General features: G+C 42.0%; 1 protein-coding gene across 8 annotated transcripts in view; it reads right to left on the reverse strand.

The window, feature by feature from the left end:
- LOC143289799 (high affinity copper uptake protein 1-like) overlaps positions 1-22,500 on the reverse strand; it is a 45,280-nt gene that overhangs the window by 10,548 nt on the left and 12,232 nt on the right. For 4 of the 8 annotated variants that reach the window (XM_076598953.1, XM_076598945.1, XM_076598946.1 and 1 more), the window contains exons 2-4: positions 7,525-7,790; positions 5,718-5,784; positions 4,880-5,048 (exon numbers count right to left, since the gene is read on the reverse strand). In XM_076598953.1, coding sequence (XP_076455068.1) covers positions 4,880-5,048; positions 5,718-5,784; positions 7,525-7,743 — 455 coding nt within the window. In that variant the 5' untranslated portion in view covers positions 7,744-7,790. Of the gene's footprint in view, positions 1-4,879; positions 5,049-5,717; positions 5,785-7,524; positions 7,791-12,971; positions 13,223-17,795; positions 17,992-21,328; positions 21,448-22,500 lie in introns of those variants that run through there. The other 4 variants (XM_076598951.1, XM_076598948.1, XM_076598949.1 and 1 more) reach the window with 4 other exon arrangements.

The raw sequence follows: 22,500 nt of genomic DNA on the forward strand, positions 1-22,500 counted from the left end.
CAGTCAAAGCCTTACCAATCTATTGTCAAAACCTCACCCATTTACAGTCAAAGCCTTACCAATTTATTGTCAAAACCTCACCCATTTACAGTAAAAACCTTACCAATTCATTGTCAAAACCTCACCCATTTACAGTCAAAGCCTTACCAATTTATTGTCAAAACCTCACCCATTTACAGTCAAAGCCTTACCAATCTATTGCCAAAACCTCACCCATTTACAGTCAAAGCCTTACCAATTTGTTGTCAAAACCTCACCCATTTACAGTAAAAGCCTTACCAATCTATTGTCAAAACCTCACCCATTTACAGTCAAAGCCTTACCAATCGATTGTCAAAACCTCACCCATTTACAGTCAAAGCCTTACCAATTTGTTGTCAAAACCTCACCCATTTACAGTAAAAGCCTTACCAATCTATTGTCAAAACCTCACCCATTTACAGTCAAAGCCTTACCAATCGATTGTCAAAACCTCACCCATTTACAGTCAAAGCCTTACCAATTTGTTGTCAAAACCTCAACCATTTACAGTCAAAGCCTTACCAATTTATTGTCAAAACCTCACCCATTTACAGTCAAAGCCTTACCAATCTATTGTCAAAACCTCACCCATTTACAGTCAAAGCCTTACCAATTCATTGTCAAAACCTCACCCATTTACAGTCAAAGCCTTACCAATTTATTGTCAAAACCTCACCCATTTACAGTCAAAGCCTTACCAATCGATTGTCAAAACCTCACCCATTTACAGTCAAAGCCTTACCAATTTGTTGTCAAAACCTCACCCATTTACAGTCAAAGCCTTACCAATCTATTGTCAAAACCTCACCCATTTACAGTCAAAGCCTTACCAATCTATTGTCAAAACCTCACCCATTTACAGTCAAAGCCTTACCAATCGATTGTCAAAACCTCACCCATTTACAGTCAAAGCCTTACCAATCGATTGTCAAAACCTCACCCATTTACAGTCAAAGCCTTACCAATTTGTTGTCAAAACCTCACCCATTTACAGTCAAAGCCTTACCAATTTGTTGTCAAAACCTCACCCATTTACAGTCAAAGCCTTACCAATCGATTGTCAAAACCTCACCCATTTACAGTCAAAGCCTTACCAATTTGTTGTCAAAACCTCACCCATTTACAGTCAAAGCCTTACCAATTTGTTGTCAAAACCTCACCCATTTACAGTCAAAGCCTTACCAATCGATTGTCAAAACCTTACCCATTTACAGTCAAAGCCTTACCAATCGATTGTCAAAACCTCACCCATTTACAGTCAAAGCCTTACCAATCGATTGTCAAAACCTCACCCATTTACAGTCAAAGCCTTACCAATCTATTGCCAAAACCTCACCCATTTACAGTCAAAGCCTTACCAATCGATTGTCAAAACCTCACCCATTTACAGTCAAAGCCTTACCAATCTATTGTCAAAACCTCACCCATTTACAGTCAAAGCCTTACCAATCGATTGTCAAAACCTCACCCATTTACAGTCAAAGCCTTACCAATCTATTGTCAAAACCTCACCCATTTACAGTCAAAGCCTTACCAATCTATTGTCAAAACCTCACCCATTTACAGTCAAAGCCTTACCAATCTATTGTCAAAACCTCACCCATTTACAGTCAAAGCCTTACCAATCTATTGTCAAAACCTCACCCATTTACAGTCAAAGCCTTACCAATCGATTGTCAAAACCTCACCCATTTACAGTCAAAGCCTTACCAATCGATTGTCAAAACCTCACCCATTTACAGTCAAAGCCTTACCAATCTATTGTCAAAACCTCACCCATTTACAGTCAAAGCCTTACCAATCTATTGTCAAAACCTCACCCATTTACAGTCAAAGCCTTACCAATCTATTGTCAAAACCTCACCCATTTACAGTCAAAGCCTTACCAATCTATTGTCAAAACCTCACCCATTTACAGTCAAAGCCTTACAAATCGATTGTCAAAACCTCACCCATTTACAGTCAAAGCCTTACCAATCTATTGTCAAAACCTCACCCATTTACAGTCAAAGCCTTACCAATCTATTGTCAAAACCTCACCCATTTACAGTCAAAGCCTTACCAATCGATTGTCAAAACCTCACCCATTTACAGTCAAAGCCTTACCAATCGATTGTCAAAACCTCACCCATTTACAGTCAAAGCCTTACCAATCTATTGCCAAAACCTCACCCATTTACAGTCAAAGCCTTACCAATCGATTGTCAAAACCTCACCCATTTACAGTCAAAGCCTTACCAATCGATTGTCAAAACCTCACCCATTTACAGTCAAAGCCTTACCAATCGATTGTCAAAACCTCACCCATTTACAGTCAAAGCCTTACCAATCGATTGTCAAAACCTCACCCATTTACAGTCAAAGCCTTACCAATCGATTGTCAAAACCTCACCCATTTACAGTCAAAGCCTTACCAATCTATTGTCAAAACCTCACCCATTTACAGTCAAAGCCTTACCAATCGATTGTCAAAACCTCACCCATTTACAGTCAAAGCCTTACCAATCGATTGTCAAAACCTCACCCATTTACAGTCAAAGCCTTACCAATCTATTGTCAAAACCTCACCCATTTACAGTCAAAGCCTTACCAATCTATTGTCAAAACCTCACCCATTTACAGTCAAAGCCTTACCAATCTATTGTCAAAACCTCACCCATTTACAGTCAAAGCCTTACCAATCTATTGTCAAAACCTCACCCATTTACAGTCAAAGCCTTACCAATCTATTGTCAAAACCTCACCCATTTACAGTCAAAGCCTTACCAATCGATTGCCAAAACCTCACCCATTTACAGTCAAAGCCTTACCAATCTATTGTCAAAACCTCACCCATTTACAGTCAAAGCCTTACCAATCGATTGTCAAAACCTCACCCATTTACAGTCAAAGCCTTACCAATCTATTGTCAAAACCTCACCCATTTACAGTCAAAGCCTTACCAATCGATTGTCAAAACCTCACCCATTTACAGTCAAAGCCTTACCAATCTATTGTCAAAACCTCACCCATTTACAGTCAAAGCCTTACCAATCGATTGTCAAAACCTCACCCATTTACAGTCAAAGCCTTACCAATCGATTGTCAAAACCTCACCCATTTACAGTCAAAGCCTTACCAATCTATTGTCAAAACCTCACCCATTTACAGTCTACAGTAATCTTTGATTCGCCCCCACTGCATCCCACACCACCAACCTCCATCATTTTTCATTTTTCATTTCAAAACTGTTAATTCATTAAACTCATTCTTTTTGTCCCTCCATCAAAGGTTTACCGTCTTATGAAAAGCAAGCACACAGACAAACAAGTGACAGAAAGAACAACAAAAGTATGAAAAAGAAAAATTATCCTTGTAAACAAGCCATATCTATCTCCTTTTGATAACCAGATTATTTTTCACCAAAACAGATTCAAACAATCTCCTAATGCTACGTTCACACTAGGCTGTAACCACGATCTAACCAAATGGTTACATCGCTCTCTAACTCACTGCAACCACGAATTTTTGGTTGCAGTGGGTTCCCATCGGTTAGACGATTTTTCGGGAAGACCCGATTTTTGGTTAGATATGTGGTTAGATGGCCCCCAAAAATATGACTCGGGAGATAAAAAATTTTCGAGGTTACATCACCCGATCAAGTTATAAACGGTTACAAAGGCATTCACACTAGTCCCCGTCGGTTTCAGTGAGTTAGAGCAGAAAATAGAGGTGGAGCCGAGTTTGAAAAAAACTCAGACGTCAAAACAAAATAGCATGCCTTGCACGTACGCTGCGTGCGGTATGCAAATTGTCTGGCCCGACACATCTAACCGACTGCAAGTGATTGCAACCTTCTTTGCATGGTTGGGGTCAGTTATAGTGAGTTACATCGACGCGTGTTGTAACTTGATCAGTTACAGTGTGAATGTATTTAAGCTGGCTGACTGTCATTTTTTTTCGTTCTTCTTGCTGCGTCTACATGAATCCACGATTCATGATGACAGGTCAAGATGGAATGAAGAGACCCCCCTGAAACAAGGGGGTTTTATACTTTCAAAGGGAGTTACAAGGGAGTTACAAGACCCAAGTTCCAACAGGTTGCAGCAGGTCACAGCAGGCTGGTGGAGATGCACAACCTCAAAGACCCCCCACCTCATGGAAACCCACGGGAACCACAGAAAACAAAAGTATACCCCAATCTGTACATGACGCCTCAGCCACAGCACCCCTGTAACTTGGCTTGTAACTTGTTCAAGTTAGAACGAAGTTACAACAGAAGTTAGATGCCACCAGTCTAACTTCAGCGCAAAACAAAACCCAGCCAGCGAGCGAGAACTGCTGCTCTCAGTCAAAAAATGCGCGGGAAAAGGGGCGGAGCCTAATAGTTAGACAGTGGTTAGACGCTTTCCGTTCACACATGCTGTATGAAAAATCTAGAGTTTGTCTCATGGTAGTTACATCCCTCAATGTAACCATTTGGTTAGATCGTGGTTACAGCCTAGTGTGAACGTACCCTAACTGTTGGCAGTCAAGTGTTATCTTATGCACTCACACACACACACACAAACACACCCACACAGGTACATACACACACAGACCCATGCACATATGCGCGCGCACACACACACACACACACACCGTTACCACACCACCACCACCACCACCACCCCCCCACACACACACACATTTATGCTCACTCACCCCCTCAACCCCGCCACACCACACACACACACATCCATTACCCAGTTTCCGGCTGTCACAAACACACACACACACACACACACACATCCATTACCCAGTTTCCGGTTGTCAAACATACACACACACACACACTCTCTCTCTCACACACACACACATACACACACACACCCATTACCCAGTTTCCGGCTGCTTGTAGGCCACCCCATTGGCACTGCCGGTGGAAGGAGTGTAGGTTTCAGACCGACTGGCTACCGTAGCTCGGCGCAGCAGGAATTCACGGAAATACTTCAGTCCCTCATACAAGACCGACAGGGCGAATATCGCGAAGCACGCCCCCACCATGCCTGATCCCCATGTCAGAAAGAGAATGAACATCCACATAAATGTATACACACACACACACACACACACACACACACGTGTATACACACCCACACACCCATACACGCACACAAGCACAGGACGAACATGGCAAAGCACACAACCACTATACCTGATCCCCATGACAAAAAGGTCATATGCACACATATATACACTTACATGTATATTCACACACACACACACACACACACACACACACACACACACAACATGGCAAACCACACCCCCACTGTACCTGACCCCTACAACAGACAGGAGAGGTCACACACACACACACACACACCACAGGATGAACATGACAAATCAAGCCCACACCATACCTGATAATGATGACAGAAAGATGTCACACACACACACACACACACACACCCACACACACACACACCCACACCACACCCACACACCCACACACACACACAGAAAGAGAGAGCAGCTGCCAACACAGCATGTTTATCATTAGATAGTATGCTATTTCCATACAGAAAAAAAACCCTGTCAAACAAGCATTCAGAAGAAATCACACCGAACTGGAAAAAAAGGCTAACACATAAAACAAAAACAAAATACAGAAGACATTAGGAAGGAAGGAAGGAAAGAAGGAAGGAAAGAAGGAAAAGAAGGATGTTTCCTACCTCCAGCATTTGAGGTGTGCAGTTTTTCAAACAAAATGTACTCTGTCACACCTGTGTGGAAAAACATCTGCACACAAACAAACAAGCGCATTCACAAGAGAAAAGTCAATGGTACATATTTGCATGGATAATATCTATAGAGAGAAAATGGGGAAATCCACTGGGTTTGTTGGCTCCTGTCTTCCTTTTTTGTATGCTTGGTGTGTGTGTGTGTGTGTGTGTGGAGGGGGTGGGGTGGGGGGTAAAAGGGAACTCCTGAAAGCAAATCCCAAATAGAGAACTGGACGCTGTGCCACAAGCCTGTAGGGCTCACTGGATGGTGCATGTGATATAACATCAATAAAGTGAATAATAAATCCAAGCTCAGATGTCTTCATTTTCCATGAAGAAGGAGAAGAAATGTCAAACATCAGTCTTGGTTTGACTCTGAACCTGAAAAACTGATTAGTGCTGGGAGAGGAGGGAGGTGGGGATACAAAATTTCTCATTACTGCTCATGTTAGCCCTTTAGCTGTGGTGCGGCATCCGGTTGTTAATCCTGGGATTTACCATCAAGAGTTCCTTTTATTCCCCTGTGGATTATCATCCCTTGTCTCTGGCCCCTGTTGGCCTTGCCTGCAATTTTTCAACTTCTAGCAGTTTCAAGAAATGTTTAGACTATTATTTTATTCAAAATTCTGGTTTTTGGCTTTCAGTCTTTTGCTTACTCTGTTTTTGAGAGACATACATCATAAGTATAATTTCCTGAACAAGAGAGAGGTCCCTGCCAAACTATGGGCAGTTTCTCTTTGCCTGAGTGGGATTGCTTCTCTCCAGTCAGCAGCCAGGATCAAGCAACAAACACCATGGACACTCCAGTGTCAAACAGCTGTCACTTGCTGTGCATGCTAACCTCCCCTTTGGAGGAACTAAATGGCTGACGTGAGCAGCAGAGAGAGATTTTTACACTCATGACGTCATGTCCCCCTCCAATCCCCAAACACACCCCTAACCATTCCTAGTGCTACTGAATGTCTATGGTTAAACAAAGGGCTAAAACTACCACAACTTAATGGGGATGGTTGGATAAATGAATGGATGGCTTATTCATAGAAGGCCCTCCTGAATTTGGTACACACAATTCAACAATACAGCATCTGCGTTTCAATAATAATCTTAATGAGTTCAATTAATCACGAAATCATAATAGACTGCAACTGAAAAGCTTTGAATAAATAAATTGAAAAATCCATCAGAATACTTTCATTTAAACAGACATTAGTAAAGTTAACCATTGTTGAAAATGATAGCAATAAAAATTTAGGTGGGAAATATCTGCAACACAAAACAAAGTGCAGCTCATCTTCATTTCTAGTTCTGCATGTATACTGATGCATAGTTACACTACATGCTAAGTTACATGAACAAATCATTCATCATTGTTATCGTTCAGGAACAATTGACAGAAAGGCACTTAACTCTGATTTTCCTCACTCCACCCAGGTGAGAATGGGTACCTGACTTTGCTTCAGGAAGGTTAAATGGCGGAAGAAGAGGAGTGGACCCTAGCTTCCCATGCTGATCCACACTGTGGATATGAATTCATTGCCCTGATGGCCCCAAAAAGGCTAAGGCACCTTTAACCTTTTAAGTCAGAACACTACTGGGGAAATGACCAGCAAGACCCACACACCCTACACACCCACATGACCCACACACCCTACACACCCACAAGATCCACACACCCTACACACCCACATGACGCACACACCCTACACACCCACATGACGCACACACCCTACACACCCACATGACCCACACATCCTACCTGCATCATCATTCCATGGTCCATGCCGCCCATGCCATGGTCCATGTCACCGTGGTCCATGTCACCGTGGTCCATATCGCCATGGTCCATATTACCATGGTCCATTCCTGTGGTGTTGTGGCCCATGTGGCCGCTGTGAGGGTTGGCCGTGCTCATGCTCATGTTGCCGTGGGACATGGCCATGGTGGAGTTCATCATCATGTGGTGGCTGTGGTCCATTCTGTCAGCTGCCTGATGTGCCCTTCTTCAGCTACCAACAAGGATACCTGTCACAACCGTCAACAAACCGTCCATCACTGTTATCGCTTGAGAACACCTGACATTCCATGCTTCCAATCCAGTCCACTGCACAGGGTCATATCAGGACTGACCAACTAAATTAAAAATCATGTCACATCTGGAAAATAATAAAAATAAAAAATATCTGCAAAACAACCATGTTCATGACACATCTAACCATCAGATTCCTGAAGGCAAATATAGACCAGGCTGTGCTCAGTACATCAGCCTTCCGCTAAATTAATCATCCCCAGATTACAAACAATCATATAGAAGGATAAAAAAATACTTTTTTTCTCTTCATCATTCTCTTCACCCCCACTGTCATGACAACATTGATGACAGTGCTGTCATGCCAATCAAGAGGAGCGCCAAAAGATTCACATACATGTAGTCAGCTGAAATTCACTGTCCTTTCTCACTCCACTAAACTCTTTTATTTCCTCATATCCTTTAAAACAACTCTAAAAATATTCATAAATTTCACGTACTCTATGTATAACACAATCAGGGCACTCCATTCCATAAGCTGCATCTATTTCTTCCATGCAAGTGTGTGTCTCACAGTTTGTGCATGCATGTGTGCATGATCACACACGTGCAAACTGACACACACACACACACACACACACACACAAACCCAGGGATTTTTTCAAAATATCTGAAATATTCAACTACTTGTAAGCTGACAAGGTAAGCTGTTTGACTTGTGTGCAAGTAGCCCTCATACTGTTCATGACCATGTCAAGTCATCACTTACCCCCCACCCTCCTTTCACAACCCCCTTCTCCCCCTCCCTCATCTCCTCCCTCCCCTTCCCCTTCTCCCGCTCCCTACATTAACACCCATCAAACAGTTTAATGCATTGGGCTTGTGCCAAGAAGAAATGGGACTTTTTTTTTTGGAGGGGGATTTTTTTTTTTTTTTAATCCAACTCCTATCAACATTTTCTTAGAACTTGAACCCTCACCCACCGAACACACACACACACACACACACACACATACGCGCAAGCATACACACACACACACACACAAGCAAGCAAGCATGTACACACTAAATGTAAATGGGAGACCCCCACTCCTCCGACCCCCCCAAAAAAGGCATGTTAATAACCCCATGAACTAAGTCAATGTTGTCTGTGTGCGTGTTTGTGATTCACGAAAATAGGAAAGTACTCAGCATGCTTCTGCCTGAGGCCTGGAACCAACTTTCTGTCTTCTTCTTTTCTTGCCTTTCTTTTTATTTTATTTTATTTTATTATCATTATTTGTAAAAGCTAAACTGTAATGGAAAAAAAGAAGAAAAAAAAGCAAAGTCATGGTGGGCGTTTCCTGGCATGGGGTCAAGGTCTCTGCAATGGTTAAGTACAATCTTCTTCTTACTATATTATTGTTCTTCTTCTTCTTATCATTATGTTATATATATTATGTGGGGCGTTGGCTCTGTGGAAAGGTGCTTTACTAGTATGTAAGTGTCCATGGGTTCCATTCCCATATATGGACTGGGAGTTTCACAAGGCTTGAGCGGTGGTCTGGGTGCCAGTCTTTCAGTTTCAGATGCCATGACAAACTGAGGGCTCATGCTACAGCGTGCACTCAAAGCATGTAAAAGAACCCACAGCACCCAGAAGGTTGTCCTGCAGAAAAACCCACTTTGACAAAACAACAAATACACATGCAGACAGAAAACAAAAAGAAAGAAGAAAGAAAAAAAAAGGTGGCTCTGCACATGTGGTGACCCACTCTCCCCGGGGAGAGCAGCCTGAAGTTACAAAGAAACCTGTTGTGGCATATAATACAGCAATGCAACTAACAATACATCGTAATGAAACACCAAATTATGATATCATTACTATTATCATAATTATTATCAATATCATAATTGCTACTGGCCTTGGGTTTTATTAGTGGTTGCTCTTCTGTTTTCCATGTTGTCTGCTTTGTACATGTCTTATATTGAGGGAGGTGGGGGGGTCTGGGAGGGGGGGGGGGCAATGTTTATAAGTAACTAAATAATAGCCCTCAGGAACCAATGACCAATCCTTGAAATCAATGGAGGGATTTTTTTCCCCTTTGTGGGCTGCAACTCTCATGTTCACTTGTATGCACCAGCAGGCTTTCTAAGTGTATTACCATTATAACCCTGCCATGTAGGCAGCCATACTCAGTCTTTTGGGGGGAATGCATGCTGGGTATGTTCTTGTTTCCATAACCCACCAAACGCTGACATGGATAAGGGAATCTTTAACGTGCATATTTGATCTTCTGCATGCATATACAGACTAAGGGGGTTCAGGCACTAGCAGGTCTGCACATCTGTTGACCTGAGACACCAGAAAACTCTCCACCCTTTACTCACTAGGCACTGTGACCAGGACTCGAACCTGGGACCCTCAGATTTAACCACTCAGCCGTTGCGGCTGTCACTGGAAAATAATTATACCCAACCCCTACAAGATTTTTGTCCACTCCTTCAGTGAAAATGTGCTCTGCAGTCATTCCATACACCGTACATTTTGTCCGGGAGATTGTTGTTGTTGTTATTGTTGCTGCTGTTCCTTTCAAAACCAGTCAAGTTTGATAAAGGAAAGATAACAAGTTGTTTAAAATGCCTCTGAGGAACAAAATATTACAATAATTAAAACTCCAAAACATAATGATAGTAATGATAAAAAGTACCAATGTACTTGAGAACAAATTCAACAAATCCAATGCTAAACATTATATATATTTTTTTTTTTTTTTTTTTTTTTTTTTTCTGATGATATAGATGGACTCGCAGGCTCAGAACAAGAACTGGAGAACCTGGTCAGGCAACTAGACAGATCCGCCACAGCTTACGGCATGGAAATCAGTGCAAACAAAACAAAACTGATGACAAACAATGACAATGGCATCCAAACTGACATCACTGCCAACGGAGAAAAGCTTGAAACCGTGAAGAATTTCAAATACCTTGGAGCAATAGTTTCAGATGAGGGGTCCAAGCCTGAAGTATTAGCCAGAATTGCAATGACAGCTGCAACACTAGCCAAGTTGAACACCATTTGGAAGGACAAGGCAGTCAAGCTCAGCTCAAAGATAAGACTCATGCGTTCCCTTATCTACTCAGTTCTCCTGTATGCTTGTGAAACATGGACCCTTACAGCAGAATTAGAGAAGAGGATTCAGGCCTCAGAAATGAGATGCTTCAGAAGACTGCTTGGCATCTCTTACAAAGACCACATAACCAATGAGGAAGTCAAAAACAGAATAAGGCAAGCCATTGGTCCCTATGAAGATCTTCTCACCACCATCAAGAGGCGCAAATTAAAATGGTTCGGCCACGTAACAAGAGGAGAGGGGCTTGCCAAGACAGTGCTCCAGGGAACAGTCAGAGGAGGAAGGAAGAGAGGAAGACAGAAGAAGAGATGGGAAGACAACATCACAGAATGGACAGGATTGAAGCTGAGCGAGGCGGTCAAATGTGCGAAAGACAGGGATGGATGGAGAGGACTGGCTGACAGGTCATCTGTAGCGCCCCAACGGCAACCGCCATGGGGCAGCTGAGCTGAGAGCTGATATATATATATATATATATTTATATATTTATATATATATATCAAAAAAGAGTTTTTGAAAATATAAAGTGAAAATAATATACCAAAACCCCAAACAGGGTAATTGTGAGTACTTTACAGCAATAAGATCACAACAGCTACAATACTTTTTTTTTTTTTTTTTGCACAATGGTCTTAAATAGGGAATTGCAAAGTAAACCATTGTATTTTCATAGGTGTGCATTTGTGAGCTGTTTTGGGGTTTTTTTGTTTTTGTTTTTTGTTTGTTTGTTTTTTTGTTAAGTAACATGTAATGTTTTTCCTCTCCTGCTCTGTTGGCTTAACTCTTTGGCTGCTGCTGACCAGTGTGCTCATCAGTGACAGGCTGTTGGTTTAACTCTTTGGCTGCTGCTGACCAGTATGCTCATCAGTGATGGGCTGTTGCCTTAACTCTTTGGCTGCTGCTGACCAGTATGTTCATCAGTGACGGGCTGTTGGCTTAACTCTCTGGCTGCTGTTGACCAGTATGTTCATCAGTGACAGGCTGTTGGTTTAACTCTCTGGCTGCTGTTGACCAGTATGTTCATCAGTGACAGGCTGTTGGTTTAACTCTCTGGCTGCTGTTGACCAGTATGTTCACCAGTGACAGGCTGTTGGTTTAACTCTCTGGCTGCTGTTGACCAGTATGTTCATCAGTGACGGGCTGTTGGCTTAACTCTTTGGCTGCTGCTGACCAGTATGCTCATCAGTGACGGGCTGTTGGCTTAACTCTTTGGCTGCTGTTGACCCGTGTGCTCATCAGTGACGGGTTGTTGTCGGAGACAAGACATCGCTTACAGATCAGGATGTCACTTCTTCATTTGGACTTTGGGGGCGCATTACTTTGCTTCAAAAAAAAAAGGTTATTTTTCTTCACAGTTTTGTGACAAGTGCAATATCAGTGATCAAATACTGCACAGAACATATTATTCTTCTCCAAATGGTGTCACATATACATGGCCAATTAAATGGGTTAAAGGTTAACGATTCCACTACCATTTATGGCCATCGGGACAGTGAATTTATACACTGTGTCAAGAGTTCATCACAGGAAGGCAGGCCGTTTCACTCCTTCCACTGTCTAACCTTCCCTGAGCAAAGTCAGGCACCCCCCCCCCCCCCCTTCACACCTCAGGGGAGTGAGGAAAATCAGAGTGACGCCTTTCCCAAAGACACAACACTATTCCAAAAATGGGGCCTGAAATCCCTGATCACTTCAAAACCAAAATTATGCATGACAGTGACTAATGGAAAATATTATGCTCAGTGTAAGGAAAAATCATTAGCAAGCCAAATACTGTACAGAATATGTAATCATTCTCCATATGTACCATGTGTGCGTGTGTGTGCATGCGTGCGTGTGTGGGTGTGTGTGGGTGTGTGTTTGGGTGGGGCGTAGGGGGTGCGCATGTGCGCACATGTATACTGCACGGGAACAAAAAATAGATGAATAAATAAAAATCAGACAATTAAAATGAATTATAAAGCACACAACTTTTAAACAATATCATCCATTCTCTACCTGGTACTTGGGGTGAGCGAGATAAGTTTTCAAACAATCAAATAAATAAATAACCAACAGACTGACCTTGTCCTGCCTCTCTCTCACTCTCAGAAAACAATTCAACAGAATGAAAAACAATTCTGTTCAGCCGCTGGTCACTTTCAATTCTTGCACCAGTTTTTCACAATAGCATCAGACCACAAAACATCCCCAGTCCAGACCACAACACAGAGAGAAGTCAGGAGAAACTCCAAAGGCCTTGGCACCCCAAAACAACACCAGCAACAGTGCAATGACAGAGGACATCAACCCCTAACAAAACAATAATATATATTTCTATGCTACACGTTGTCCCACTGACATGGCACAGGTCACTTAATGAGATATCACCAACCTGACAGGGGCAGACGTCACAGTGAGACGACAATACATGCACGTTCTCTGATAAATTAAAGGGTTCAGATTACCCTAACCCTCATCCCATCCTCTGATTAGCTCTGTTTACCAGCAACAGGCGAGGAGGTGGAGGGGTTTGGGGGTTGGGGGAAGCTTGGGAGAGAGACAGAGTGAGAGAGACAGAGAGAGACAGAGAAAGACAGAACTCAGATATCAGAAACACAATGTTACCAAATGTCACACCAACCCACCCACCCTTGAATACATCCCACCTGATGGCCCAAGGCCAATGTGCATTGAACTTTTCTGAATTCTGAGTGAGAGAGAGAGAGAGACAGGAGGGTTAGGGGATGGGGGGTGGGGGGGTGGAGAGAATAAGAAAGAGAGAGGGGGAGAGAAAGAGTGGGAGAGTAAAAGAGAGAGAGGGGTGGAGAGAGAGAACGGGAGAGAGAAAGAAAAAATAGAGAGTGAGAAAGAGAGAGAGGGAGAAAGTGTGTGTGAGAGAGAGAGGGAGAATGACAGAGAAGAGAGGTAGAGACAGGGAGTGAAACAGAGGAGGAGAGAGTGTGAGAGAGAGAGATGTTTATATGTTAAACAGAGGAGGAGAGTGTGAGAGAGAGAGAGATGTTTATATGTTAAACAGAGGAGGAGAGAGTGAGAGAGAGAGAGAGATGTTTATATGTTAAACAGAGGAGGAGAGAGTGTGAGAGAGAGAGAGAGAGAGATGTTTATATGTTAAACAGAGGAGGAGAGAGTGTGAGAGAGAGAGAGATGTTTATATGTTAAACAGAGGAGGAGAGAGTGAGAGAGAGAGAGAGATGTTTATATGTTAAACAGAGGAGGAGAGAGTGTGAGAGAGAGAGAGAGATGTTTATATGTTAAACAGAGGAGGAGAGAGTGTGAGAGAGAGAGAGATGTTTATATGTTAAACAGAGGAGGAGAGAGTGAGAGAGAGAGAGATGTTTATATGTTAAACAGAGGAGGAGAGAGTGAGAGAGAGAGATGTTTATATGTTAAACAGAGGAGGAGAGAGTGAGAGAGAGAGAGAGATGTTTATATGTTAAACAGAGGAGGAGAGAGTGAGAGAGAGAGAGATGTTTATATGTTAAACAGAGGAGGAGAGAGTGTGAGAGAGAGAGAGATGTTTATATGTTAAACAGAGGAGGAGAGAGTGAGAGAGAGAGAGATGTTTATATGTTAAACAGAGGAGGAGAGTGTGTGTGAGAGAGAGAGATGTTTATATGTTAAACAGAGGAGAGAGTGTGAGAGAGAGAGAGAGAGATGTTTATATGTTAGTTCACCATACTCTGCCAAAAGCTATTCTTCAAGAATTCAAATTCCTGTTTATATTTTATCGTGTGTGTGTGTGTGTGTGTGTGTGTGTGTGCATGCGTGTGAGTGTGTGTGTGTCTGTGTGTGTGTCTGTGTGTGTGTTGTAATATATATAATATGTATAAATCTGAGATGGTCAAGCATCCTTCAATGATCATCCCAATAGGAATGAGACAAAGGTTAAAGATGCAAGTCAGAGATCTTCCCAATCAGAGACCGTGGCCTTCATTCAGTTCTTAAGGTCAAGGTCAAGGGGGAAGGTCAATGAACTCTTGATGGACAATGACTCCTGTCTTTGGTGTATCTTGTCAAGATGAACAGAGAGTTTACTCAGATATATAAGTGATCCTGAAATTCACACACACACACACACACACACACACACACATGAAAGCATAAGGAAAGGGGTACTTAATTAAGAATCACAGAAATTTGAACACAATGTTCCTCATTAGGGAGATAAGGGGGGTATATTTTTCATCATATTCTCCCTGTCTCTGTCCTGAATCAATTTCAAACGCCACAAAGTAAGACTGTTGTTTCGCTCATACAAAAGTTGGGGCAGCAATGATACAAATCACAAAACAAAACGAAATAATACCAAAAACACCAAAAAAAACCTTTTCATTGCTAAATAATCATTCTCTGGTTCTGCACACATACAGAAGGAAGTTTCGTTTCTCAAGAATCAAAAGTTTCTTGCATATTTTGGTGATTTCACACCACCTTTCTCAGCAAAACTGACACAGAAAAGTCTTTACAACAGCATTTAAAATTCAGGAGAGGAGACACAAAAATAAATGGATCTGTGATTGTCTCCTGTTAGGAAGTTGAAAATATGAGTCATTATGAAACCGTAGAGATTGCTGTGTTGGACCCTACAGAATCTGAGGCAAGTTTTGTTTTGCTTTTGTTTGGGTACAAGTTTTGTTTTGCTTTTGTTTTGATTGGATACAACTGTTGTTTTATGTGATAGTATGCTATTTTTTTTTTGTTTTGTTTTGTTTTGTCTAGGTACAGTTTTTTTTTTGTTTTGTTTTGTTTTTGTTGTTGTTGTTGTTGTTGGGTTTTTTGCTGCCCCATCATCTGCACCATTTCAGTGACATTACTCCCACACCGCTCATTTAGATTCCCCCATACACAGCCACAACCGGGTTCGTCCGTCGCATTTCCAGCGTCGGCAGACCACAGGATTTTTTTGTTGTGTTTTGTTTTGTCTAGGTACAGTTTCGTTACGTGTGGGTACAAGAATTGTTTTGTGTGGGTACATCAATCTCTATTGTTGCTTATAGCTCACAAAGGGCCATCCCAGAGATGAAAAGCTGTCAATACTGGCCCTCTGCAACATAAAAAAAAACTAAATACTGGTCCTGTAGAGCCTGAAAAATCTATGATAAATAAACAAACAAAGAAACAAAACAAAAAACAAAAAAACAAACAAACAAAAATAATAATAATAATGATGATGATAAACAAAACAAAAAAAAACAAAAAAAGTACATCTTTAGCATTTTCAATCCTCTCACAACAATTTACAATAAAACACATCATTCAGACACAACGCACACACCCACACACATGCACTCACACAGTGACACACACACAAGCATGCAAGGAACAAACAGATACTGATACACAGAATACAGAAATGGAATGCAGTGCCTTAATCAAGTACAGACTGCTGGAAAAGGAATGTTTTCAGATTTGTTTTAATTAAAGAATGTGAGTGAAGGACTGTGACGGACTGTACACTATCTCGTCAACGCCCAGTATCTTGCAAACGTCCAACACCCATTTGGGGATAGAGGCTGTACATATGGTGATTTATCTTGTAAACGCCCACCTCTGTTTTGAAAAAAAAAAAAAAAAAAAATCATGAAATAATGATAATCCAGTTTACATTTTATTTTATCATACTGCTTTAGAAAGCTGAGCAGATTTATACCTTGAGATAAAGAACAGAACACCTGCATAAGCTGTTGATATGTCAATGAAAAAAAACCGTGTGATATTCATGACGTCATTTGATCCATAAGACAGTGGTCTGTTTCAGTAGATAGTGTTTTGTTATCAACTGTTTGTAGAGGTCCGTCTTTGTCTACTCAGTTACCCAGTCAACAGTGGGCTAATGCTGCAACAAGAATCTGATACAATTGATTTCAGCCTCTCGACATTGGATTATGCTACTGATATTGCAAGTTTAAAGAGACACTTTATCATGCAGGGAGTTAATGCTCAGCCAGCGCTTTATGGTGAAACTAAGTCAGGGACTGGGCTCCCTCAAAGGGTAAAATACCCAGTGAATGCCCACCCCAAACTCCAGGGTGAAATCTGTGCAGAGAGGGGGTGGGCACTTACAGGTTAGTTTACAGTACACGTCCTCAACACCCCACCACAGGCTTCCCCTTGTGACATGCACACAACTGTAATGCCTCTTCAAGCAAAGAGAGAAACAGCACCACCCCTCCCTTACACACACACACACACACACACACACACAAGAAACAAAATACAGAACAACGCTACCTAATTGGTGGGGTAAAAAAAAAAAGGCATGCATGTCAAAGGCCTCATTATAAGAAAGAATGCTTTAGCTGCAGACCAGCTTGTCCTCACACACAGAAAGAAACACACGCGAAACGTCTGTTCGAACAGACAGACAGACGGGTCACATCATAATCATATCTTTGTTATTTTATTTTTGCTATCACATGTAATGTCCTGATAAATGGAACGTAAGTCAATGTAAGTGTTTACACACATCATCACAAGTTGTAACAATTTGTGTGTTAGTGTTATCTAATTTTGTGTCGTATTGTATCATGTTGTGTTGAATTGTGCTGAGTTCTATTCTTATCTATTCTAATGTATTACTTTTTTGTCACAAAAGATTTTTTTATGCTATTTGGGTTGCTCTTCACAGAAGTACATTCCTTAAAAAAAAATTTTTTTTAATTTAAGCCTGACACTGTAACATTGAAATGCATAGTTTTTGTTGTTGTTGTTTTTTCAGAACATTCCCAGACAATTCAGTAGCCTGGCATAAATTTTCAGGGCATTTGCTGATTCAAAATTTTTTTTTTTTAAACAAATGAAATCAAATAAATAAAAATAATCTCCAACTTCTAAAAACAAAAGTTCTCATCTCAGTGGTATTATTATCACTACAGCACCACTGACATAAGAAACAAAACCACACAGATGGATGCAGCCCAGCAATCTGGAATCGATCCACCAATCACAACACCACTACAACGGCACTCACAGCTAGCCCCAAAGTCCTTCACGTGTCTCACTGCTCCCACGTTCAGCAAGGTGGCGTATTTATCATGCCTCTCCAATAAAATGCACCTCTCAATGTCATGCCGGTGCAGCAATCTACCTGTGGCCCCTGTTGGTTTTTTTACCCCTGGGTCAAATCTGGCTTGCAACAGTTACATCCGGGTTCTATGTAGACACATCTTGAATGACCGCCGGGGGCAGACTTTAACGGGTCATAACTGACCACCACCTGACTGGATTAGACTACACACACTCCCTCATCGTGGAAATGCTCGCTTGTTATTACCCCTGAAGGTAAATTTGGCCCAGTTAGATTCACTATAGGCTATTAAAGTAGACTCCCCCCCCCCCACCCCACCACCCCCAGTTTGCTTCCATTAAGTTAATGATATTATGATATTACAAGGAGGTGGTGTGTGTGTGTGTGTGGGGGGGGGGTCAGCAAAGGCTGGCCCAGAACAATCCCCCCTTCCTTTTTCATCAGCTTGATTAAACTCGAGGAAACGGGGTATTTTTCAACTCGGGGAGGACAATCTTGACTCACCACAAATGACCCCACTCACTCAAGCATGGCGGATGCTTTTTATTTTTTTTTTTATTTTTTTTTTTTTAAAGCAAACATGAGGCCTCTTTCTACACTGTTGTACACTGGATCTGTCTCACCAAGTTATGTCTCCCTGTAGTGCACAGACACGGACATCTTCCTGTTTGGCTGCATTGTTTCACATTCATGACAAGGTGCTGAGAGGTATTTCCATTTTGTGACACACACACAGATGCATGGACACAAGCACACATACACATACATATTTGTAATTTGTATATATGTATATGTATGTATATATATATATATATATATATAAAGAGAGAGAGTAATCTATGTATGTATGTCTGTGTGTGTGTGTGTGCATCTATGCATTAAACAACAAGATGGTGGAGGAAAGCAAGTGCAAGTAAGTACAGAAAGCCAGACAATGAAACTGAGAAACAGAGGACAGAGAAACAAAAAGTTACAGACAGAGAGACTGGGAGAGACAGTGAATCAAAATCTCACTATATGAGAAAACAAGAGAGGCAAGGCCTTCAAGACTCACTTGTGATACACTTTAAAAAAAAAATCCAAGCTTTTTATGTACTGAGTATAATTTCAAAATGTAATGTTTAAAATGAGAAAGATCAGTTTAAAGCAAATTAAGTCCCCTGGCATTAATTACAGAGTAATTTCCCTTTTTTACTATCTGCATGAAAACGTTTGCAAAATAAATAAAACTTCCATGATTAGCAAAAGAAGTTCCTGTTTGAACAAAAAATGATAAAAAATGACTGCTCTTGTTGTTGGGTCTGAATATCAGATCAAAGTGCCAAGTTTTGAGAATACAAAAAAATATAAATATAACAGTAAATGCAGTTTGCATATAATTAGGCTTCATTTTTTATTTTTTTGTGCCCATCCCAGAGGTGCAATATTGTTTTAAACAAGATGACTGGAAAGAACTGAATTTTTCCTATTTTTATGCCTAATGTGGTGTCAACTGACAAAGTAGTTGCAGAGAAAATGTCAATGTTAAAGTTTACCACAGACACACAGACATACACACAGACACACACACACACACACACACACACAGACAACCGAACACCGGGTTAAAACATAGACTCACTTTGTTTACACAAGTGAGTCAAAAAAAGAGAGAGAAAGAGAAAGAGAAAGAGAGGGAGGGGAAAGGAAGGAAGCACTATGACCCACTCACCCCCTCCCCCTCCATGCACCTCCCCGACAGCAACAACAAGTTCATTCTCTCATAAACTAAAATGTGGCTCAGCAAGAGCACTCAACACCAGACATAAAAACACCTGTACATCCTACGCTGGCAGCCCGCCTTTGTTACAGATTAAGTCTGTGTTCCCCACCTCCCCCCTTTTCCTTCCCCCCTTACCCTGCCACTAAATGTGTCACCTGTCACAGAACAGAACCTGCCACCCATCACTTCCATTTGAGAAAATCACAACTGCCACTAACCGACCGACGCATTTAGTGTAAATGCCATCAAGCGTGAAGAGCAGGGGTAGAAACTTTTCTCATCACTCTGACCCTGTTCTTCAGAAGAAGCACTCCACCTGACCTGACCCCTTTCTTTAAGATAAAGGCACAATTAAAAACACTGACAAACAACAACAACAAAAATCAAACAAACGCCATGACAAATCAAATCAGCTGCTGAGGACACACCTAAAATACCAACCAGTCAATCATCTCATCAATGTACACTGTCATGGATCTTGGCAGTAATTGGAAGGGGTGGAGGGGAAATTTTCATAACTCATTCGATGTTCTGCGCACCAATTACGCATCATATATTTAGAAACAAGGGAGAAACCTTTCACATGACAAAACCAATCAAAAGCACATAATTATCGAGCAACAACAATCCACAATGGCTTCAAAATGCAATAATGTCATCACATGCCAATTACCACAGGGAGGGTTGGAAACAATGAAAAGCTTTCATCCTCACAACAACAGTTTTCCCTTCTATTTGTAGCCTTGCCTTCCTGAGCAAGGCCACACAAACACACAGACAGACCTGTCACAGACAGACAGACCCAGACAGACAGACCTGTCACAGACAGACTGACAGACATGTCACAGACAGACAGACAGACATGTCACAGACAGACACAGACAGACAGACCTGTCACAGACAGATAGACAGACCTGTCACAGACAGACAGACCTGTCACAGACAGACAGACATGTCACAGACAGACTGACAGACCTGTCACAGACAGACAGACAGACATGTCACAGACAGACACAGACAGACAGACATGTCACAGACAGACAGACAGACATGTCACAGACAGACACAGACAGACAGACCTGTCACAGACAGACTGACAGACCTGTCACAGACAGACAGACATGTCACAGACAGACAGACATGTCACAGACAGACAGACAGACATGTCACAGACAGACACAGACAGACAGACATGTCACAGACAGACAGACCTGTCACAGACAGACAGACAGACCTGTCACAGACAGACAGACAGACCTGTCACAGACAGACTGACAGACATGTCACAGGCAGACAGACAGACATGTCACAGACAGACACAGACAGACAGACCTGTCACAGACAGACAGACACACCTGTCACAGACAGACAGACAGACCTGTCACTGACAGACATGTCACAGACAGACACAGACAGACAGACATGTCACAGACAGACCGACAGACATGTCACAGGCAGACAGACCTGTCACAGACAGACAGACACACCTGTCACAGACAGACAGACACACCTGTCACAAACAGACACCTGTCAAAACAGACCCATCACAAACAGACCTGTTACACAGACCTGTCACAGACAGACAGACAGACCTGTGCTTTCTCTCAAGGCAGCACAAGTATCCAATACCTGTCAATTAAGAGAGCATGTGATTAGCAGCCAACGTCTCCGAGCAAAGGCAAGATGTCAGGTACAGCTACAATCATTACAGGTGTTGTTGCTGAAAGGTTGCCATGGGATGTAGGAGTCTAGAAAAAACACTATCCTCAAATCAACTTGAACAGTCAAAAAAAGGGGGGGAAAAAGAAAAAGGCCAGGGTGTTTGGGGGAGTGGTGGATGGTGGGAGTGGTGTTCCCACAGGACTCTTAGTCTTCAGCTAAAGCCCCCCTTCACCACCCTCACACCCCCTCCCCACCCAACAAAGAACATGAACTGTGACCTGCACAGTTGTAGGGAATTCATTTTCTGCAGTCATGGGCTGTAACTCCCACATTCACCTGTACACTCTGGTGAGCTTTTACATGCATGACCGTTTTGACACCCACCATGTAGGCAACCATACTCTGTTTTCAGGTAAGCATGCTGGGTATGTTCTTCTTTCCATAACCCACCAAACACTGACATGGACTGCGGAATCTTTCAGATGTGCATATGCTCTTTTGCACACATATGTGCACACAAGGGCGGATCAGGCACTAGCAGGTCTGTTGACCTGGGAGGTGGGGAATAAACCTCCTCCCTTAAGCCAGCAGGTGTCATGACTGGGATTTGAACCATCAACCCTCAAACTGAAAGTCACTGAGAGTTCAAGGGATATGAAGGGCATGTGCTTCTCTGTGTGTGTGTGTGTGTGTGTGTGTGTGTGTGTGTGGAGCGGGGGGGGGGGGTGAGTGGAGAGTGGGGAATGAAATGTAAAGCACTTTGAGCAGTATATCTAGAGAAACACACTTTATAAATGTCCATTATTATTATTATCATAAGGGCCCCAACACCCCTCCTCCTCCATCCACCCACGCCCCTCCAAATGGAAACTTCAAAAAATTAAAATATGAAAAAGTCTGCATCTTTTTTCTTGTTAACTTTTTTGGGAGTCTTCTCCTTCAGTCTCAAACAAAGCAGACATTCTATATGTGATTTCTTTTTTACCTGAAGCAACATGACAATATGATAATAATGTGATTTGTTTATGAAAGACAGGAAGGAGAAAGAAAAACAAGTTTCAGGTTCCTCAACAATATTAGGTAGTGTGTGTGTGTGTGTGTGTGTGTGTGTGTGTGTGTGGTTTCAGTTTCCTCAACAA

This window comes from Babylonia areolata, chromosome 14 (genome assembly GCF_041734735.1).
Source record: "Babylonia areolata isolate BAREFJ2019XMU chromosome 14, ASM4173473v1, whole genome shotgun sequence".
Lineage (NCBI taxonomy): Eukaryota > Metazoa > Mollusca > Gastropoda > Neogastropoda > Buccinidae > Babylonia > Babylonia areolata.